This window comes from Lepisma saccharinum, chromosome 1, assembly GCF_977018435.1.
Source record: "Lepisma saccharinum chromosome 1, izLepSacc3.1, whole genome shotgun sequence".
Lineage (NCBI taxonomy): Eukaryota > Metazoa > Arthropoda > Insecta > Zygentoma > Lepismatidae > Lepisma > Lepisma saccharinum.
In genome coordinates, this window is record NC_139229.1 from 164,509,866 (window position 1) to 164,529,486 (window position 19,621).

General features: G+C 40.1%; 1 protein-coding gene across 3 annotated transcripts in view; it reads right to left on the reverse strand.

Annotated features, from left to right (window-relative positions):
• Sb (serine proteinase stubble) overlaps positions 1-19,621 on the reverse strand; it is a 324,909-nt gene that overhangs the window by 77,845 nt on the left and 227,443 nt on the right. For all 3 annotated transcript variants that reach the window (XM_083141973.1, XM_083141956.1, XM_083141963.1), the window contains one exon: positions 10,080-10,172. In XM_083141973.1, the coding sequence (XP_082998099.1) occupies positions 10,080-10,164 (85 nt within the window). In that variant the 5' untranslated portion in view covers positions 10,165-10,172. The remainder of the gene's footprint in view (positions 1-10,079; positions 10,173-19,621) is intronic.

Consider the following 19,621-nt stretch of genomic DNA (forward strand, 5'->3'; position numbering starts at 1 on the left):
TGGGCAAGCACTGAAAGAAAGCCAGAGTGCCATCGTTTCAGTCGGTTGACGGCCTCAGTGTTGCGAACTGCACGATAAGTGTCCAAGTGCGCTGTATACTGTCAGCGATGTAGCACATCCACCAAGCTAGTTAAAATTTATATTCATAAATAAACTATAAAGTTTCAAAACACAGGAGAAACACGAAAATATGATTGCTGACATACGGATGACATATTCTATGTGAAGATAAACGTGTCCGAGCTTTCGGTCTATTAAGACAGCTAATATGTCCATGGACGCATCCGACAAATAGAGTTGGTAAAACTCGCTGGCCGCGGTCACACTTTTTTCAAGCTCTTTGCGAGGTGAAAAGTTATTGTTTTTCAGGCGGGTGAATTTCTATTTGTTTGCTTCAAAAACTTTAGTGTTGGCATTGTTTACTATTTACTACGGAAGGAAGTAGGTGGTGCCAAAGTGGATTTGTGAATATTGCAATGTGTGAAAATCTTGAAAATTGTTTCAACCATCCGCGATCGTCCGTTGCATTAAATACGTTTGACAACAGACCAACTGAAATTCGGAAAAATGAACAACTGCGCCAGGACATTCATCTTTCCCTTACATACGTCATGGAAACAGTATCAGGTAGAGTACTAATTTTTTTCAGTATAACGTACCATGTAGGAGCAATGAATTCTTGATTTTCTTAATTTTTCGGGATCTGCTTCCTCAACGAAAAATGTCACCGCACGCCACTGCTCTTCAAGTATTTGAACATTTATCAGTTAATTTCACATTATAATAGTCAATTATTCGCTCCATCTTTTGCGCGTCTTTTGATTGTTAAATAACAGTAGTTGTATACCACAGAGACTAATCGCTAGTTGACGTACACTTTGTACCTCTTTGTACAGTGTCTCTCAAAAAGTTTTAGGACAACGACATTTTAAACTAGGCAACCCAAATTACGTAAGACGCTGATGGGTTGCGTGCAGAGTTAGGCTCAATTTCAGGGTTGCCATATGCACAATAGATATTTATGAAATACGCGAAAGGAATAAAAGCAAGTATTATTGTATTAAACTCTAAAAAAATATCAGTATTACATTTGCGGCAAATGAGAAATACTTTCTGAAAGAAAGAAAATCGATTTTCTAGTATTTCATCGCAGATGAGTCTACACAAAGGAAAGAGAGGAGAGAGGAAACGAAAGGGGACAACAAATGAGAGGAGAAAAGAGAGAGCGAAAGGGGAAAAGGAAAAGTAAAGGAGGGAAGAAAAGATAGGACAGATGTGGATAGGAGAAGTATTGAGGAGATAGGGAAAAGATGCGAGGAGAGATGAGGAAAATGGAGCAAAGAGGAGAAGAGAGGAGGAAAGAGAAGAAAAGAGAGGGGAGGAGAGGAGAAGAGGAGGTTTGAGAGCAGAGGAGGAGACGAGAAGAGGAGAGTTGAGAGTAGAGTAGAAGAGAGAACATGAGAAGAACGAAAAGAAGAGGAGAAGAGTGCAGTGGAGTCGGAAATCTAAGACAGGAGAGGAGATAAGAGGATTGGAGAAGAATGGGATGGAGACAAGAGGCGAGAACAGGAGGGAAGGCGATATGGCATAGCAGAGGAGGAGAAGGGGAGAGAAGAAAGAGAAGGAGAGGGAATGGAGAGAAGAGAAAGGAGACGATAGGAGAGATGAGGTATTTATGGAAAATATTGTCTCAGCTTCAAGACTTGATGCATTGATCAAAATATCGACATGTAACATTCAATAATATTTTAAAATGAATTGGAGAATGTATGTTAGATCGGTCGGAAATGCCTATTGGCCGAGTCCAGAGCGAGATAAAATCTGCCACGTAAGATCTTTGATTTTACATGCGATTATACCACCAAAAACATGAATGTAATTTTCATATTTATAAGAATTTTCCTCCACTTCTCAGTTCGTTGAAATGGAGGTTTTGTTATTTAACATTTATCCTCCCCCATCGTTAATTCCAAAGAGAATCATTCCGTTTCACACTGCGTAGACAATGATCACAATGGGATATGTCTAAAACTTACGAAAATTTTCTGCCACCGGAGGGGTTTGAACCTACGACCATCGGGTTTACAATCTAGAACGGTAACCACTACCCTACAAACTTTCGTTCTTTAGAATAGCTAGGAGGAGCTGACCGGTGTGAATTGTAGATGCAACTTTCCTCCTACATGTAATATGCAAAGAATACTTGTTTGTAACAAAGAAAACGAAGGTAGTACGAATCGGCGCAAACATTTAATGGAGAATTGCACATGATGAAAACTTTTCATTCGAAATTTGCGGAGGTATCCTTGCATTGAACTGGAGTGGGTAAAGGGGTAAAATTAGTATAATAATGTCCTGAATTACCACAAATGTAAATAGTTATTTCATTAATATTTGTCAACGTCTTTAAAAGTACACAATTATCGTTAGAGTATCACAATTCACGATCTAATACGTAAAAATATCCCTTTCAAAGTGTGTCAATTCATTTATTTGTTTAATTTTTTTTAGTAAATTCCAGATACAGAACAATGTAGCCACTCTACACTGCTATTACATATGATGTCAGAATGCTCTTGTTTAATAAAAGGAGAATTTTAAAAAAATAACACTTCGTAAGGAGACTCAAACGTGAGACCGTTAGATGTGCAGTCCAGAACTCTAATCACTATTTTTTTTTTTTTTTTTTTTACTCTTTTTCTCACTTTTACACTTTTCAATTCTTACATTTATCTTTGTCTCTTATCAACTGGACGAACACAAATACCCATGCCTTACCCGGGACTCGAACCCAGAACCCCTGGCGTTGTAGCGCGCTCTGCTAACCACTTCGCCACGGAGGTCGACATCACTACACCACGCTTTTACCTTTCCTTGAAACAACAATTTTTATGTATTCAGTCAGTCCAATATTGTAAATGTCGTTGGATATTAATGTAGTGAACTTTTACTTTAATTTTGATTTGCGTGTCTTGTATTAGCAGCTATCTTCGAGAAAGAAATTTCGAAGTAATGAAGAAAAATATTGGTAGGTTGTGAAAATCGAGTTATTTCTTCTAACTTATTATTGTGATTAGACATTATTAATGGAAAATATCTAGAGGCTTCTACATTGCAGGACGCATTAAGTACGATTTATGCACATTAAGGCTAATCGGCTCTCGACCTACAGTTTAAAGTGGCCACATTGTGTATCCACCAGGTATCGAATCTGGGACTCCTTGATCACAAGGCGGCGACGTTACAACTACGCCATCGGGGAGGCTTCGAAGTATTTGAATGTTTATAAATAATGTAAGCTTTATTTCAACATGCGAATCCTCAAACTAAGGGAAGGTAAAAGCGTGGTGTTGTGATTAGAGTTCTGGACTGCACATTCTCCTTTTATTAAACAAGAGCATTCTGACATCATATGTAATAGCAGTGTAGAGTGGCTACATTGTTCTGTATCTGGAATTTACTAAAAAAAAATAAACAAATAAATGAATTGACACACTTTGAAAGGGATATTTTTACGTATTAGATCGTGAATTGTGATACTCTAACGATAATTTTGTACTTTCAAAGACGTTGACAAATAATAATGAAATAACTATTTATAACATAATATAACCCCACAGCTCTACAGCACCTTGGCGGGCCTTGGCTTACCTACCGACTGCTGGTCTCCCTCCCACACTGTTCCGCCGTCACCTGTTATAGCGTGGAGGTCTCAGACCAGTGTTGGGGTGACGGGTGATCAGCCCGACGAACCCCCAGCCGTTGTTGTAGGTCTTCTCGACCGGGTTACGCTCACTCACTCAGAGCTTCCCAAGTTCCTCACGATGGTGGGTTGCCACCGGCCCTATACGTAGGCCGAATAAATTCCGACCAGAGCCGGATTCGAACCTACGCCGTCCCGCAGCGAACGATCTCAAGACTAGTGAACGCTTTAACCCGCTCGACTACGGAGGAGGACGATAACTATTTATATTTGTGGTAATTCAGGACATTATTATACTAATTTTACCCCTTTACCCACTCCAGTTCAATGCAAGGATACCTCCGCAAATTTCGAATGAAAAGTTTTCATCATGTGCAATTCTCCATTAAATGTTTGCGCCGATTCGTACTACCTTCGTTTTCTTTGTTACAAACAAGTATTCTTTGCATATTACATGTAGGAGGAAAGTTGCATCTACAATTCACACCGGTCAGCTCCTCCTAGCTATTCTAAAGAACGAAAGTTTGTAGGGTAGTGGTTACCGTTCTAGATTGTAAACCCGATGGTCGTAGGTTCAAACCCCTCCGGTGGCAGAAAATTTTCGTAAGTTTTAGACATATCCCATTGTGATCATTGTCTACGCAGTGTGAAACGGAATGATTCTCTTTGGAATTAACGATGGGGGAGGATAAATGTTAAATAACAAAACCTCCATTTCAACGAACTGAGAAGTGGAGGAAAATTCTTATAAATATGAAAATTACATTCATGTTTTTGGTGGTATAATCGCATGTAAAATCAAAGATCTTACGTGGCAGATTTTATCTCGCTCTGGACTCGGCCAATAGGCATTTCCGACCGATCTAACATACATTCTCCAATTCATTTTAAAATATTATTGAATGTTACATGTCGATATTTTGATCAATGCATCAAGTCTTGAAGCTGAGACAATATTTTCCATAAATACCTCATCTCTCCTATCGTCTCCTTTCTCTTCTCTCCATTCCCTCTCCTTCTCTTTCTTCTCTCCCCTTCTCCTCCTCTGCTATGCCATATCGCCTTCCCTCCTGTTCTCGCCTCTTGTCTCCATCCCATTCTTCTCCAATCCTCTTATCTCCTCTCCTGTCTTAGATTTCCGACTCCACTGCACTCTTCTCCTCTTCTTTTCGTTCTTCTCATGTTCTCTCTTCTACTCTACTCTCAACTCTCCTCTTCTCGTCTCCTCCTCTGCTCTCAAACCTCCTCTTCTCCTCTCCTCCCCTCTCTTTTCTTCTCTTTCCTCCTCTCTTCTCCTCTTTGCTCCATTTTCCTCATCTCTCCTCGCATCTTTTCCCTATCTCCTCAATACTTCTCCTATCCACATCTGTCCTATCTTTTCTTCCCTCCTTTACTTTTCCTTTTCCCCTTTCGCTCTCTCTTTTCTCCTCTCATTTGTTGTCCCCTTTCGTTTCCTCTCTCCTCTCTTTCCTTTGTGTAGACTCATCTGCGATGAAATACTAGAAAATCGATTTTCTTTCTTTCAGAAAGTATTTCTCATTTGCCGCAAATGTAATACTGATATTTTTTTAGAGTTTAATACAATAATACTTGCTTTTATTCCTTTCGCGTATTTCATAAATATCTATTGTGCATATGGCAACCCTGAAATTGAGCCTAACTCTACATGCAACCCACCAGCGCCTTACGTAATTTGGGTTGCCTAGTTTAAAATGTCGTTGTCCTAAAACTTTTGAGAGACACTGTACCACAAATCTTGATCATCTCTCTACCACAGCATATATATATATATATATATATATATATATATATATATAAACATATAAACATTTAACTTTCTTCTTCCACGATTGGTTATTATAATTACTGCTAGTTATTAAAAAAAAATGCGGTGCAAAAGAGGTGCACAAGAACTCCTTTGCACTCCTCCCTAGCGCAGCATATGGTCACTGAATGAGAATCCAAAGGTAAAACTCCTCCCATATCAACATGTATACGGATGAAAGACTTCATAAATGGAGATAGTCTGATCAGTTCCAGTCTCAGAACAGGAGGCTGTGTGGGTCTGAAAACTTTCAGAAATCGAACTCCGAACATACTCGTGTCTTATTTGGAGCAGTTCATGTTGTATGCATTGTGATATTTCTTTGTGCGAGTCTAATTTCGTTTATGCTTCCTTCTGCGATGAGTCATTCAGGTACGTACCTGCAGAAACAAGGAGCTAACCCATTTCATTATTAAGGATGTCAAACCAAGATTTCGCATTGCAGGATGTTCTCAACGGGTAGGAATTCCATACATCACAGAGATGGGCCATCTCGAGGCATAAACACGTATACAATCTGGTCCTGAGATAACCACTACCTGAGTGGCAATGCAATATCGCTGCCACTGCAGAACATGAACAATTCAATCTCTCAACATGTTCCTGGGGAACTAGTTTAGCAAATGCAACACCAGTTGTGCCAACTGCATTGGTGCTAAATCACTTCTGGAATCAAGATCGGGTTCTTCTGAATACAGTGTGCCGCTATCTCAATACTAGTAGATATAACTTTCATATAACACTGCAACACATTTAAGCTATTTGTACATAAATGACAAGATTTAGTGAAAAAAACACTAATTAATAAGATTGAATTGACAGTACAGGAAGTACCAAAAAAATATCCCACTATGACTGTTTGTAAGAGAAAAAAAATATTACCCTTGGCTCTTCACTTCAACATCATATCTATTTGTAACCTGTGGGTACTCCAAGATCAATCAGTGATCATTGCATTACCTTCAGCATTAACCGGCCGTTCTACCCAAAAATCATCAAGGTACTATCCCGGTTACATGCAATCTTACTAATAAATGAAAATATATTTGATGATTTTTTTGAGCTTAGTGTGCAAGAATCGATTATCAACTGTAACTTCACCAATACTAAAGACAAGTTGAAACTAAATTTACCGTTATTGATCGTGTTATTATTCCTAATTTTACCATAGGTCATGATTTGGAAGTTGGCAAGGCACCCAAAAACACCCCAAATGGTACAGTTAATTTTGTTCCCTCAAACATCCACTTTCAGTTGACATTATTTCTCTAAATTGTATTGTACTGGAATAATATCAAGAATATTAATACATTTTCCATCCATAAAGCATGTGTTCAGTAAATGATCTCAATACGCACTCTAAGATTATGCAAAATGGACACCACTACTAATATGGAAGCTATTTCGAGTGATCTGAAAGTGATATCACCTGATCCGAGACTCTATTAGCCTTTACAGTAGTTATCATAAATACACTATGCTGTACTACATTTGTAGACTTGCATGTAGAAACTTTCCAGGAAAATTAAGCAAATACTCAAATTTAACCCTGGGTTATTTTGATCAATCTAGGGTTTAAACTCTGAATTTGCACCACTGCCTCGACATTTGTTAAACTCGCATCCACTCTGCAGGAGGCTACAGAAAGAATCCATCAAGATATGACAAGTAGAGCCAACAAACGACGAGTACATCTTTTAACATGCTGTGCTAACGAATTTGGCAGCCAGAGGGACCCATACATTCGCCACGACGCTGTAGGACACGTCGAAATTTGCCAATCATACATTTGACGAAAGTGCGGTAAGATAATAACAACATTATTAGACCGGCTGCTGAAGTGGGTTATCTAAGTGCTCTGTTGGTTCATGACTAGCAGTGACGTCAGCTTTTTCATGTACTGTATCGGCAGGATCTAAATTGCACCACACTGTACTCTTGCTCACTCGCACTGTACGCGGAACAAATTATCTCCCAAGCATGATGAATTTATAACTAAGCATTGCTTCAGGTAATGTTAAGTAAGGGATATACACGAAAGGAATATTTTCCAATGAAATTGTCCAAATTGTTGGCTAAAAAGCTACTTCGGTTGTTTTTTTTTCGAAGTATCGCCGAGTTGTTCGATTTTTAATTACGATAGATGACCCTGCGGTAGGTTAGGTGAAGTAAATTACTTCTAGTTCAGTTACTTCAAGTTATGCAAGTTTCGGTTCATTTACGTAAGATAATGTTTGTTTAGGTGAGATTTTTGTACTACATACTAGATGTAAAAGACAAACTTTCTATTACTTTCGTACATATTTTGTTAGTGTCCATACATGTGTATGTGTACTTAATTATTATGGTTGAAGAAATCAAATGAGAACATTGTGGCAAAAGCAGAAGATGTTTAATTGCTGAACTTGAATACACTATCGGAATCATTGACTCTAGTATGTTGTACAGCCACGGACACATCTGCGTTGCATCAATTCCACTCTAGAAAGTATATGGTGGTGTTACACTTACAACCCAGAAGTTGCCGTGACTGTACCAGTAATATGCTACCTGAGAGAGAGGAAAAAATCGGGACTCGCTAGCTCACTTGATCTTAAATTCTATCCGAGTCTTATTTTCATCCAAATTGTACAAATGTTTCGTGATGACATGACAATGACATTTTTGATCCTGAATACAGCGGTGTTTTTATTCTTTATTAAATTTAAAGTTTGAAGAAAGGAAAACTAGATAAGTCCGATATGAATACTGTAGGTCGTTCGATTACTGAAATCCATAATACATTTCCTTCTCTCCCCGATTTGTAAGAAGTACAAGTGCTATCAACGAATATACGTTATACCGACAGGGAACAATGAGATTTCAACTGTAATTCTTAAGATCTTTATCATCTTCAGTTTGGAGATGCATACGTCTTTAACGATATACACAACCAATCAATTGATCAGTTACTCGTTCCACTCACAACACAGTGAATACTGACAACTAAACGACTTCAAATTAAAACCGAACGGACAATACCACAATACGGGTTCGAGCATACAAGCAACAGATAGCGGCTTTACTTGATTGGGAATCGATTGGCTATTCACAAATCATTCACTTATGAGCTGAGGAACAATGGTGAAGTAAGAAAGGTCATGTAATAGCATCGGTGGGCCGTCCCTGTATGGGTATCAGTGATGACTTTTTGAAATATCCATCGACATGTGCTTATGTATATCCGGGACGTCAATCACAGGGGATTTTCGATTGAATGTCTTGTGATTTGAGTCACGACGTTGAATGAGAATTGAATATATGACGAGAAAATTGCGTAACAAAGAATTCATGTTGCATTGGTATACAAGCACCTTCCTCAGCATATTCGACACACTTCGGAAATGCTTTCGATCGTATGTCGACATGCAGGCAAGTCCTAAAAAGTTTTAAGTCAAAACCGAAATTTTGGAGCTCTTCTCGAGAATCGAACCCGGGACTGCTTGCACTAAAGGCGAGGGCGTTCTTTGGCTACGCGGGAGATGTGTCCAATCTAATCGCTGTTGCTGAAATATGGCAAAGTTAACAAAGTCTAGTTTTATGTACACATGGTAAGTTAATGGAAACTTGATCAATTGTTCAACTTGAGCTATAAACGACAGAAATATGCCTCTAATCAAATTCGAAGCAGCGTTATTATAATGCGATATACATCGTCGTACATTTTGTACGTAAAGAAGTACCCAGACTAAACAGTAGATTGAAGATTAAACAGCAATAATTAAGGATCGTAAATATACGTCAGCTTCTCACTTGCAACAGAATCTTCTCACACTTTACTTTATGTTCTGATTATTGAATTCTGATACATTATTATTTTAGCCTACTGATAATTATGAGTTACATATAAATAGCAACATGTGAAATTATGCATGTACAGAATTCACAATTATAAAGAAAAATAATAATTTAATTACATAAGTTGTGCTAAAAGATAACTAACGAACATACGTTATTTTCCATAACCGAGATACAGAAACTTGAGAATGGTAAATGGCAAAGAAAAACCATACCGAACGTAACTTTAGAAGTTAAATGCCAATTTATATTAGTCACAGGGTAATTTTGTCAGGGGTGTCATCACTGGGACCTGAAGCAGTATTTCCATGAGGGGGGATAAATTCGCTGACAGGTACTTAGCCGTCTGGATGAAAGAATGCAAGAAATACGTGAAAACTAATTCCATCTTGAGTTCGTTTTGTCCTGCAACTCTTAGATTCTGTCCCCCACCCCTGTAGTTCCGCCATATTAGACATGCCTCGCAATGCGACTTTACATACCGTACAAAAGGAAAGGTTCTTAAGTTCTTTGATCCACAGTGTGTCATGCAAGGTAAAGTATACCTTCTGTACGTACATGACCAGGAAAGGAAAACAGTCTCTGATCAGTCTCTAATAGACAAACATTTTGGGTGGGACTGTAATTATCTTTTCACTTCGCACTGTGTGAGAAAATTTTACAATTGAGGATTTACAATGTATGAACACATATTTCTAAAAAGCTGACACTTACTGTTGCCTCGTTTCCAATTTGCCGCTCTGCATCTTGGCGCCACACACACCAGCAACATGGCGCCCAGCACCAACGCACTCCGCATTCTGCTTCCTGGAAAAGAAAAGACCAAGACTATTTATGCTTTGTTGAATTCTAAATGGCAATTCCACTGCCACCACAAAACATCTCTCTTATGATCAAGCATCTGATTTTAATAATATTTCTAACGAGACTGATGTCCATAAATGTACTAAGAAGGCAAAATTCTTACACTTGTGACATAATTAAAGGTAACTTTAACAATTCTCAATAAGTAATCATTCCATTTTATTTGGTCTTTCTTCCTGACTACAGTGAATTTCGCCATTTTCTCACGAACCTCAATTTCCTAAACAATAAATACATTGTAGGTGTATCAATTTTGTAAACGCGGTATTCCATGGTCACTATTCAGCACTCCTCAAGTAGCATCGACAATGATGGTTGTTTCGTAAGTACAGCGTTTGGTAGTTGCCTTCCTAGATTCAGTTGTGTTGACAGCTTATTATTCACACTCTGCTTAAAAACAAGCCCTTGATCGTATATATATATTTTAAGGAAATACATTAGTTATGGGATGGAATTAGCTAAACTTTTGCTCCAACCACCCGGAATTAAATTCTAAAGAAGAGGCTTTTCCCCCCAGAAATGTTCCCCAGTGCAAGTAAAACTCAAATCCAACATGCCAAAAAATAGAAGCTTGGGGAAATCATTCTACATACGAGGGTCGATCAATAAGTATCTGCAGTTTGTGGTAATTTTCTATATGTTGACCATGCTGCTTTCTGAGCGGGCATGTCAATGGAGTGTGTATTCGACATGTGTTTAGTGTATATTTGACCTTCACAACCATTTTTATTTTCTTGTTGTTTTACAGGGTAAAAATGGCCGCACCCTCCATCAGTACCAAAGAAGGACAGCGATCAGTAGGGGAGAGTCGTACAGTACCGACCGTCCTACAGTATCGGCCAATTGCTAGTTCGGACATTTGACGCTACACAGCAGTAGTTTCACGGGAGTAGGAGGGAAGGGTATGTATCCGCGTGCGCTATAGTTCGGGCTCAACCGCTTTCACGCAATATTGTGAGAGCTGTGCCTGTGTTACTGTGAAGAGTGAAGTGGCTGCGTGAGAGAAGTTATTTCTAGGGCCCAGGTATTCATGTTCGAGGTAAGTGTCTGATTTCATTGTCAGATTCAGTTTATCGATATTCTATAAGGATACGAAAATCTGTAAATAGTTTAGCAAATTGATTATAAACAAAGTGTAATCGGAACTTTTGTTACCACCTAATGATCGTACAGTCTCGGCCAGCAAAGTGTCGTCCAGTATCGACCACACAGAATTTTGTACGCACGTACTGCACTCCTGTTTGCTTTTGTTTTGAGAGTAAGATGGCAGACGAGGAGGGCAACAAAACAGGTAATTGGACTGAAGAGGCAATGAAAGAGGCGGTAAATGAGGTAATGACAAACAAAATGACAGCAAGACAATCAGCAGCAATATTTTGTTTACCAAAAAGCACGTTAGGAGATAGATTGAGAGCAATTCAACGTGGTATGGATGTGGACCTGACACCTCAGATGGGTTGATTTAAGAAGACGTTTGATGACGAAATGGATAAACCATTACTTTCGTATATGGACTTGGACGTTTATGCCCCTCAGTAAATAAGAAGACAAAGAAGAGAACTGTAGAAACTGCAAAATGCATAATTTGTCTAGAGTCCTTTGAGGAAGATTGGACTCAGTGTATCGAATGTGGAGTTTGGCACATGTTGAATGCGTAGACCAAGAAAATATTCTGTATTTTTGTGACTATTGTAAAAATGTGATTTCAACTCTGCTTTAACGGAGTTTATTTCCACATTTGTTAACTACCATACCGTTGTACACATAGTTTACAGTTTCTTCATAAAACTGAAGCATTTATCAATAGTTACCACCACCTAAAATTAAAATATTGACTGGCCGATAGTGGACGACAATTTTTCCACTCATTGAAAATTCAGCTTTTCGTTTTTTTGTATATACCTATCTTGTAGTTCTGAAAACATTTCAGAGAAATTAAACCCGTGTTCCTTAAAGTATGCATTGAGGTATCATATTACTATGTTCAATCCGACTATCTCTTAATTCTTTATCAGTTATATTCCATAAGCTTAAGGTGGCTGGTACTGTACAACTCTCCCCTAATATCTCTTTTGTGGTCTGAAGGTGTATCAAGAACTGAAATCTACCAAAGGCTTGCATCACAGTATACAGGATTAATATGCAGATGGTTTCCCATACATCGTTAGTTACTTGTGGGTTAGAATCATGGTATGGACCTCTTCCATGTGAGTAGTGGATATAAATGATCATTCTGCCCCTCCTTCGAGCTTGACACTTGTCCGACAGTTTTTGAACTTCTCAATCCATTCGAAAACATTTCATCGTGGATAGTACAACCTTGGTGACAATGAAGTTCGACCAGAAAGGAATACGTGATTAAATGCACAGAGGCATAGGTGGTGGAATGGGTGACCCGCAGAAGTGACGCATGTGTGTAAGAGGAGGCGTGTGAGCAGGCAAGAATCGTGATCCCAGCATGTTGCACCCAAGGTCACGTAAAGAACGAAAACGGGGAACAATACGCGTGACATTGAACTTCGACCAGGCACCAGACCCATACGGAAATTCCAGATAGTGGCGCATTCGACGGAAGCATGACGTCACGGACACGATAAGGGAGTCCGCCGTATATAAGCGCGTGCTGTGCACCGAGGAACCGCAGTGCATCATCACCATGGCCAGGGGCAAACCTATTGACAACACCGTGAGGAGAAGAGTGGTGGAGTTGCAACGGGATGGACTCAGTGAACGGGAAATAGGGCGCCAACTGAACTTACCCAAGTCAACCGTCCACTGCATCATCAAACACCACCAAAATACGGGTACTACAGAGCCAGGTAAGGCCCCCGGTCGAAAACGCCTGCTGAGCGTGCGTGACCTACGGATATTTAGGCGCTATATCCAGACCAACAATCATGTTTCTGTGGCCGAATTACGACTGTGGACTCGAGAACGTTTTCACTTTGAAGTGTCAACCAGAACCATTCGCCGTTACCTACAGCGATGCGGTTACCGAGTGTACAAGGCGAAACGTAAACCCTTCCTTTCCATGTTGAACAAAGGCAATCGACTACGGTGGGCACGAATGTACCGGAGATGGACATTTCGGCAGTGGAACAGGGTTTTGTGGACGGACGAATCCATTTTAAATGTTGTGTACGGGAAAATACGGAAAACAGTCATTTGTCGGAAGGAGGAACAGAATGAAGCAAAATGTTATGCACGTCGGGTACAGAAACCTGCGTCAGTGATGGTATGGGGATGCATGACGGCATCTGGGGTTGGCCCACTACACGTCTGTGAGGGCATTGTGAATGCACACGCCTATACACGCATACTGGAGCGGCATCTTCCCACAGTGCGAAGGCACCTGTTCCACAGGCGGCGTCTCATCTTTCAACACGACAATGCCAGGCCTCATACAGCGCGGCTGACAAGAGAATGGTTGACTCGCCATCACGTACGAACTCTGCCATGGCCACCATCGAGTCCCGACCTCTCGCCCATTGAGAATGTGTGGCGTGTTCTTAAGCGACGTGTGCAACAGAGGGGGCCCACGACAGTGGCTGCTCTTATCGCCTGCCTGCAGGAGGAATGGCACCGCATCTATGTGGAATACCTTGAACGACTCGTCCGCAGCATGCCCCGACACATTGCCACAGTTATTCGCCGACGGGGCGACGTCACACCATGGTAAACAGGATCCCCTCTAACAGTGGTCGAACTTCCATGTCACGTGTAGATGGAAGAAAATGTTTTATTTCGTGTGGACACCATACATTGCTGCCTTGCAGCGGAAATTTGTGTTTTCCTTTGTTCCATGTAGCCTGCTGAATACAATATGTTCAACATATGCATGTGTTCTCCTTCTTTCACAACGCACTCCTATATTTGTGACTGGTCGAACTTCATTGTCACTAAGGTTGTACTTCTCCAATATTGTGATGCAAGCCTTCGGCTGATTTCGGGTCCTGACAATCTCATCTCTGTCAGCTGAAGCTTCGAGTTTTCAATCTTATCGACGTGTTAAGTCACATATCTTGGGATGTTGATTACATTGTTCTCTTTCGACTTTATTATTCTCTCTTTAGGTCGAAGCTCATTGTGGATTCCTCTGCTCGTCCTTCTGAACTCCGCATCCACAACGCTGTTCATCGTGCTGGTATTCGTCTGTGTTCCGGTGCATTTCGAACCGGTCCAATCGTCTACTTGTTTATGGATTTCGAGTCTTCGTTATCTCTACAAAGCAACTTATTATTCATTATTGGCACCACTTGTGCTCGATGGCATCCCATCTATCTCACCACAGTCTCTGACGAGAGAAGGTTGACTGTGTACCGTCTTCATCCTCGTGCCTCAAGGCCACAAAGGCTACTCTTGTTTGTTCCTGCAGACGAGATCCTCAGTACTATCAAAGCGGTCTTCTTGGAACCCTCCGCTTTTTCAGTCTTTCCTCGCTTAGGAATTACCTAACTTCTCTCCCAAAGGCACACACACCTATGTTTTTCTTATTATTGTTTTTTATATGGGTCGGCCCATATCGGTTGAATCAATGGGTTGTGCCTTGTTGTCAACTCGCGCAGTCACAGCTTTACCTTACTTTCTCCTTGTTCCATCTACACGGCAGAACTTTATGCAATACTAAAGGCGCTGTACTATGGTCAAGTTCGCACTTTGCAGAGTTCCACTTTATTCTGATTCCTTCAGTGTGTTCCAGAGTCTGGAACTACTCGTTCACGGACACCCTATAGGTCAGTGAATATTTCGATGGTGAGCGTCCATCTCTGTAAGTGTGGTCGGTCGTTAAAGGCAATACGTATTTTAGTGCCTCCTTATCTTTAATATCGCAATATTCTCATGCTTTTTTTGTAATTTTCATAGGTATAGTTTCGGACCTAACTTTGGGGAGCAGAATCTAACTTGGAGCTTAACTTGCGGGAAGGGACAGAATTAAAAAAGTTTTCAAGCCAATAAAAATATCATACAGAACTATTTTGATAAGTAACGGTTACATTTCCAAAATCATAACAATTTTGTTACTATACTCTATCAGATTTCAGGAGGTTAACAAAAGTACCATTACATGTATATTTTCATAAACCTGAACATTTGGGGGGGGGGTAGTGTCCCTCTTGCGCCCGCCTCGTTAGGCCTATCCTTATGGACATTTATATTATACCTTCATACATTGAAATGTAACACATTCCAGTTACTGTTACATTCATGAATGAGAAACAACCTTTTGAAAAAGGTTGTGTTCTTCATAATATTCATGGGAAAGCCTATTTCGTCTATTATTGTTCCATAGATATCTAGATTTGTCCAAGGCGTACGGTTTTAGCATTCTGGCTATAACTTGCCCTGAAGTAGATGAACAACACCTCCACAGATAATTTCTTTAGTAATTACTTCCGGGCAGTGGCGGCGATTAGGGTGGGCGAGGGGGCATTGCCTCCCCCCAATTTTCGCAACTTTTGCCCACGCATTATGTTAAACCTTATCTACAAAGGGAAATATACTGTCTTTACCCCACTGCTTTCGGGTAATATCCTAATTCCACCCTACTACCTGCATAGAACAAACCAATCACACCCTAAGAATAATTTTAACATTACTGTATATGCAAACCACATAATACCTATAACACCTGTTTCTAAAATAATTAATACTTGAGATTTTATATATAAAAAAGCATTGCTCGCATGGACAAAGGTAACTCGGAAACTTCATTCTGTGGCAACGAAAATATGTTTATTTTTAATTAAAATTCCTGTTCATGAGTTCTGAATAGCGGAAGATCAGTTAAATTTGCAGTTGTTTTTTCCAAGTGCCTGTGGCGCCCTCTCTGGACAGGTGCCATCATCAGAATATTATGCATCAATTTGTATATAAAGAAAGGTTCTGTGCCAAGATATGCGCAATTACTACGTAGCTTTGGCCTCTTCGATGTGCTTATAAACAAGTAGTTAGATTCGTTTCACGGAAGTTTTACATATAATTAGACAACAACTAATTCAAACACAACAAGATAGTCCCTGAAATCTCTAGCTGGAATTTTAAAAGATCTAGTTCTCAAATAATCATTCGAAAAAAGACTGGCGACTTTTACCCATTTCTTTCTGTAAATAGTAGTGGCTGACGACCCAAGACCAGCGTTGTAGCCTTGCAATCAAAGGTTTCCTAGTTAGATTTCCGACCTGTTGTCCTCCCAACTCTTAATGAGCGTTGATCTTCAATTGAAGAAACCACGTTGTTGTCAAAGTTTGCTTTCAGTCCATTTGATGATCAGAGAGGCTAATCGTGACTGGACTTACAGTTAAAAATGGCATCCTAACCCCATGTTCCGAATAAGCTAAGAGCCTCCCTTAAAGCGTGTGGTAACTCTGTCCCCTTTTACTCAAGGGGTCCTAGGTGCAATTCCCTGTGGAGGCACATTGCACCCTGATTCAGACAACTTTAAGCTGTAGATCCAGTCCCGATTAACCTACCTGATCATAAAGTGAACTTTAAAAACAGACAAACGAATAAACTACATTTGTAGGTGCAGCACACTGACTTTTACCAGTAAAACTTTACAAGACGAGTTTCTTTGGATAAATATAAATAACGTTAGGTTTAAACCACAACGTGAGATCAGCGTGTGCGTCGGCACTTCTTTCTTTTCCATTCACCCCTCGATTTCGTCTTTCCCTCTCATTGCAAGAAACTGTTGGACCGTCACTGGCGCGGGAAGGACAACACGTTAGACAACACATTTTCGTTGATAAATCTGCAGGCCAAATATATCCTATAGAGGACGAAGTTAAATTTTACAAGTAATAATAAATCTGCCACCACCTTTTATACAAGTGAATTCTGGAATATAAATAGCCGGAAAACAGACGTGACGGTACTCAATGCGTTGATGTGCATTTTTCTTAAAAAATTCTACCTTCCAAGTGTAAGAGAGCCATTTGGAATTGTGAGAGAGCAGAACTAAAATTTGTATTTTTCTTGCTTTCCATGTTTTCTGCATTATTTTGACTAATTGCAACGATGATGAAAAATTGTGATCAATTGAAAAATACACTCCTAAAGGAAGACACTTGCCCCGGCTACACTTGAACATCTCTTGTGACGACCAGTGGTAGTCAACACGGTAGGCCACCGAAGTGGTTAAGTAAGACTAAGAAAACTGGGTCTCACTTATATAGGACACTTCTGAAGCACCTTCTTAGTCCAGCCCCGCCCTTCGACTTGTGACGTCTCAAAAATTGCAGTGTATTAATGCCAAGAGCCCTAAACCTAACAACGAAAGTATTTAGCGTGACTTCAGAAGACGAAGGGCGGGAATTAACCAAGAAAGGTGATTGATTCCTAAGGAAAAACACAGAAGATACCAATACTAAGTTAATGCGAATCAAAAGATCTGATAATGTGCTTATTAGGCAAACATTTTCACAGCAATGTACGATCGTAGCGATTACCTAGAACGAAAGTTTTTTTTTTTCTCTAGAGAAAATATTAAATTTTCGGCTTGGGTGGGAAATTTGAAAAAACAACATTGTATGATTGGCTTTTCGATTGAAAAAGAAAATTTGCTAAAAAGAAAGGTAAAAGAACGGGAGGGGGGGGGGGCATCAAAATACAAAAGCAGTGTTATGAGTTGTGACACATTCTCGACTCATCGTCAAATAGAAATGATTGAGAGATGCAGACGGGGAGAGAGAGAGAAAATAAACTAGAAAGAGATAAAAATAAAATATGGTTGAGAGGGAAAATAAAATTGCAATGGAAAGAGAAAAAATATTAAAAGAAATAAACAGCAAGAGAGAAGAGAGAGAGAAAGAAAGAAAGAAAGAGAGAGAGAGACAGACAGACGAAATGAAGAAAAAGAGAGAGAAAGAAATAAAGAAAAAGAGCGAGAGAGAGAGAGAGAGAAAGCAAGGAGAAATGTATTCTAAGACACAGGAAGGAAGCCAAAAATCCAGTGAAACTTGTATTTGTATATACGGCTTGTCCAGGATAGGAAAGGTCCTGTGTGGCTGCAGTCGCAGGGCTCACAGGCACGAGAGAAGGGAAAGAGAGAGAGAGAAAACAAATGATTGTGCATTTTAGTTTTCGAGTTTGCCAGAGGCATTCTTATATTGGTTAAACTGTATGTTTGTTATTTAGCGTCGTTTCTTTGCTACTTTTGGCTAATCGTGACGATGAGAACCGACCTCCGTGGCGGAGTTGTTAGCGATTGTTAGTGGTCCCGGATTCGAATCCAGTCTTGGGCATGGGTGTTCCTTGTGTGCGTCCCTTCAATAATTTCATCCTCATCTTGCAATTAGCTAAAAGTGGCAGAAAAGCGAAGTAAAATACATCAAATCAACCCATCGATCATGATGATGAGGATGAGCGATGATTTGATGTAAATTCATGAAAGAACACTGGGAACACTCATGGTATGGCAGGGACTTAAACCCGAGAACTCCGATGTTCAGATCGAAACGACCACTCAACACAGAAAACTAAATGCATCATATCGATTGATGCAACAGAATGCATCGATTGATGCACTAAATTGTGTTTTATGGCTTCTTCAAAGAATCACATTCACATTTGATGCATTTGGGTGCATTTTTGTATGTCGTGAAAGAAACACCAATGTGCATCATTTGATACAAGTGAGGATTTATTTTCAGTCGAGATGCACTGCAATACATCATTTGATGTTCCTTGATGCACCTTCCTGCATCTTTTCGGATGATGCACTTAAACGTTTGGTCTGAGCTACAGAGTTTATGTAGCTCAGACGAAACGTTTAAGTGCATCATCAAAAAATATGCATTCTCTGAGTGAATGTCCTCGGCCACCGAACGAGCCAAAATCTACAGAAAGAAAGACAAATCAAGTGTTCCACATTCTAGGAGGTTGTCAAGTGACTCCACTTGGTCCACTAGCTTATATGTGCAGTAAAGAACTTATTTTCAGGAGTTACTTTCTGCGATACACGAAAGCTGCAAGGTTTGACACCAGCATGCATGTGGTGAGGAGTGCCATGAAAAGGGAGAGCAAGGTTTTCTTCCGGAACACTTCTCCCACCTGCTAACGGCGAAAGGACGCGTGCTCAATTAAGACACCTTCAGGACACTGAACTTCTTCTTCCCTTCCAAAAGGAAAGAAGAATCAAGCCGGTTGCAACACACATCGGAGTGTAGACTTGTGTGTAAGCAAGTATGCTTCATTGGGCTCTCGGTATGTGAACCTTCTCGCGTGAAGAAATCGCTTTTGCGGAAAGTGAGTGTGCATGTTAAGGCACTGAAGGACAGCTGACATGCAACGGAAGTGTTTTGCTGTCGGAAGTTAACCTTTGCGGGGCTTGTGTCACTTCGGCTCGTTAACTACAATACTCCACTAAGTTGGAAACTTTGTTTAGAATTGTT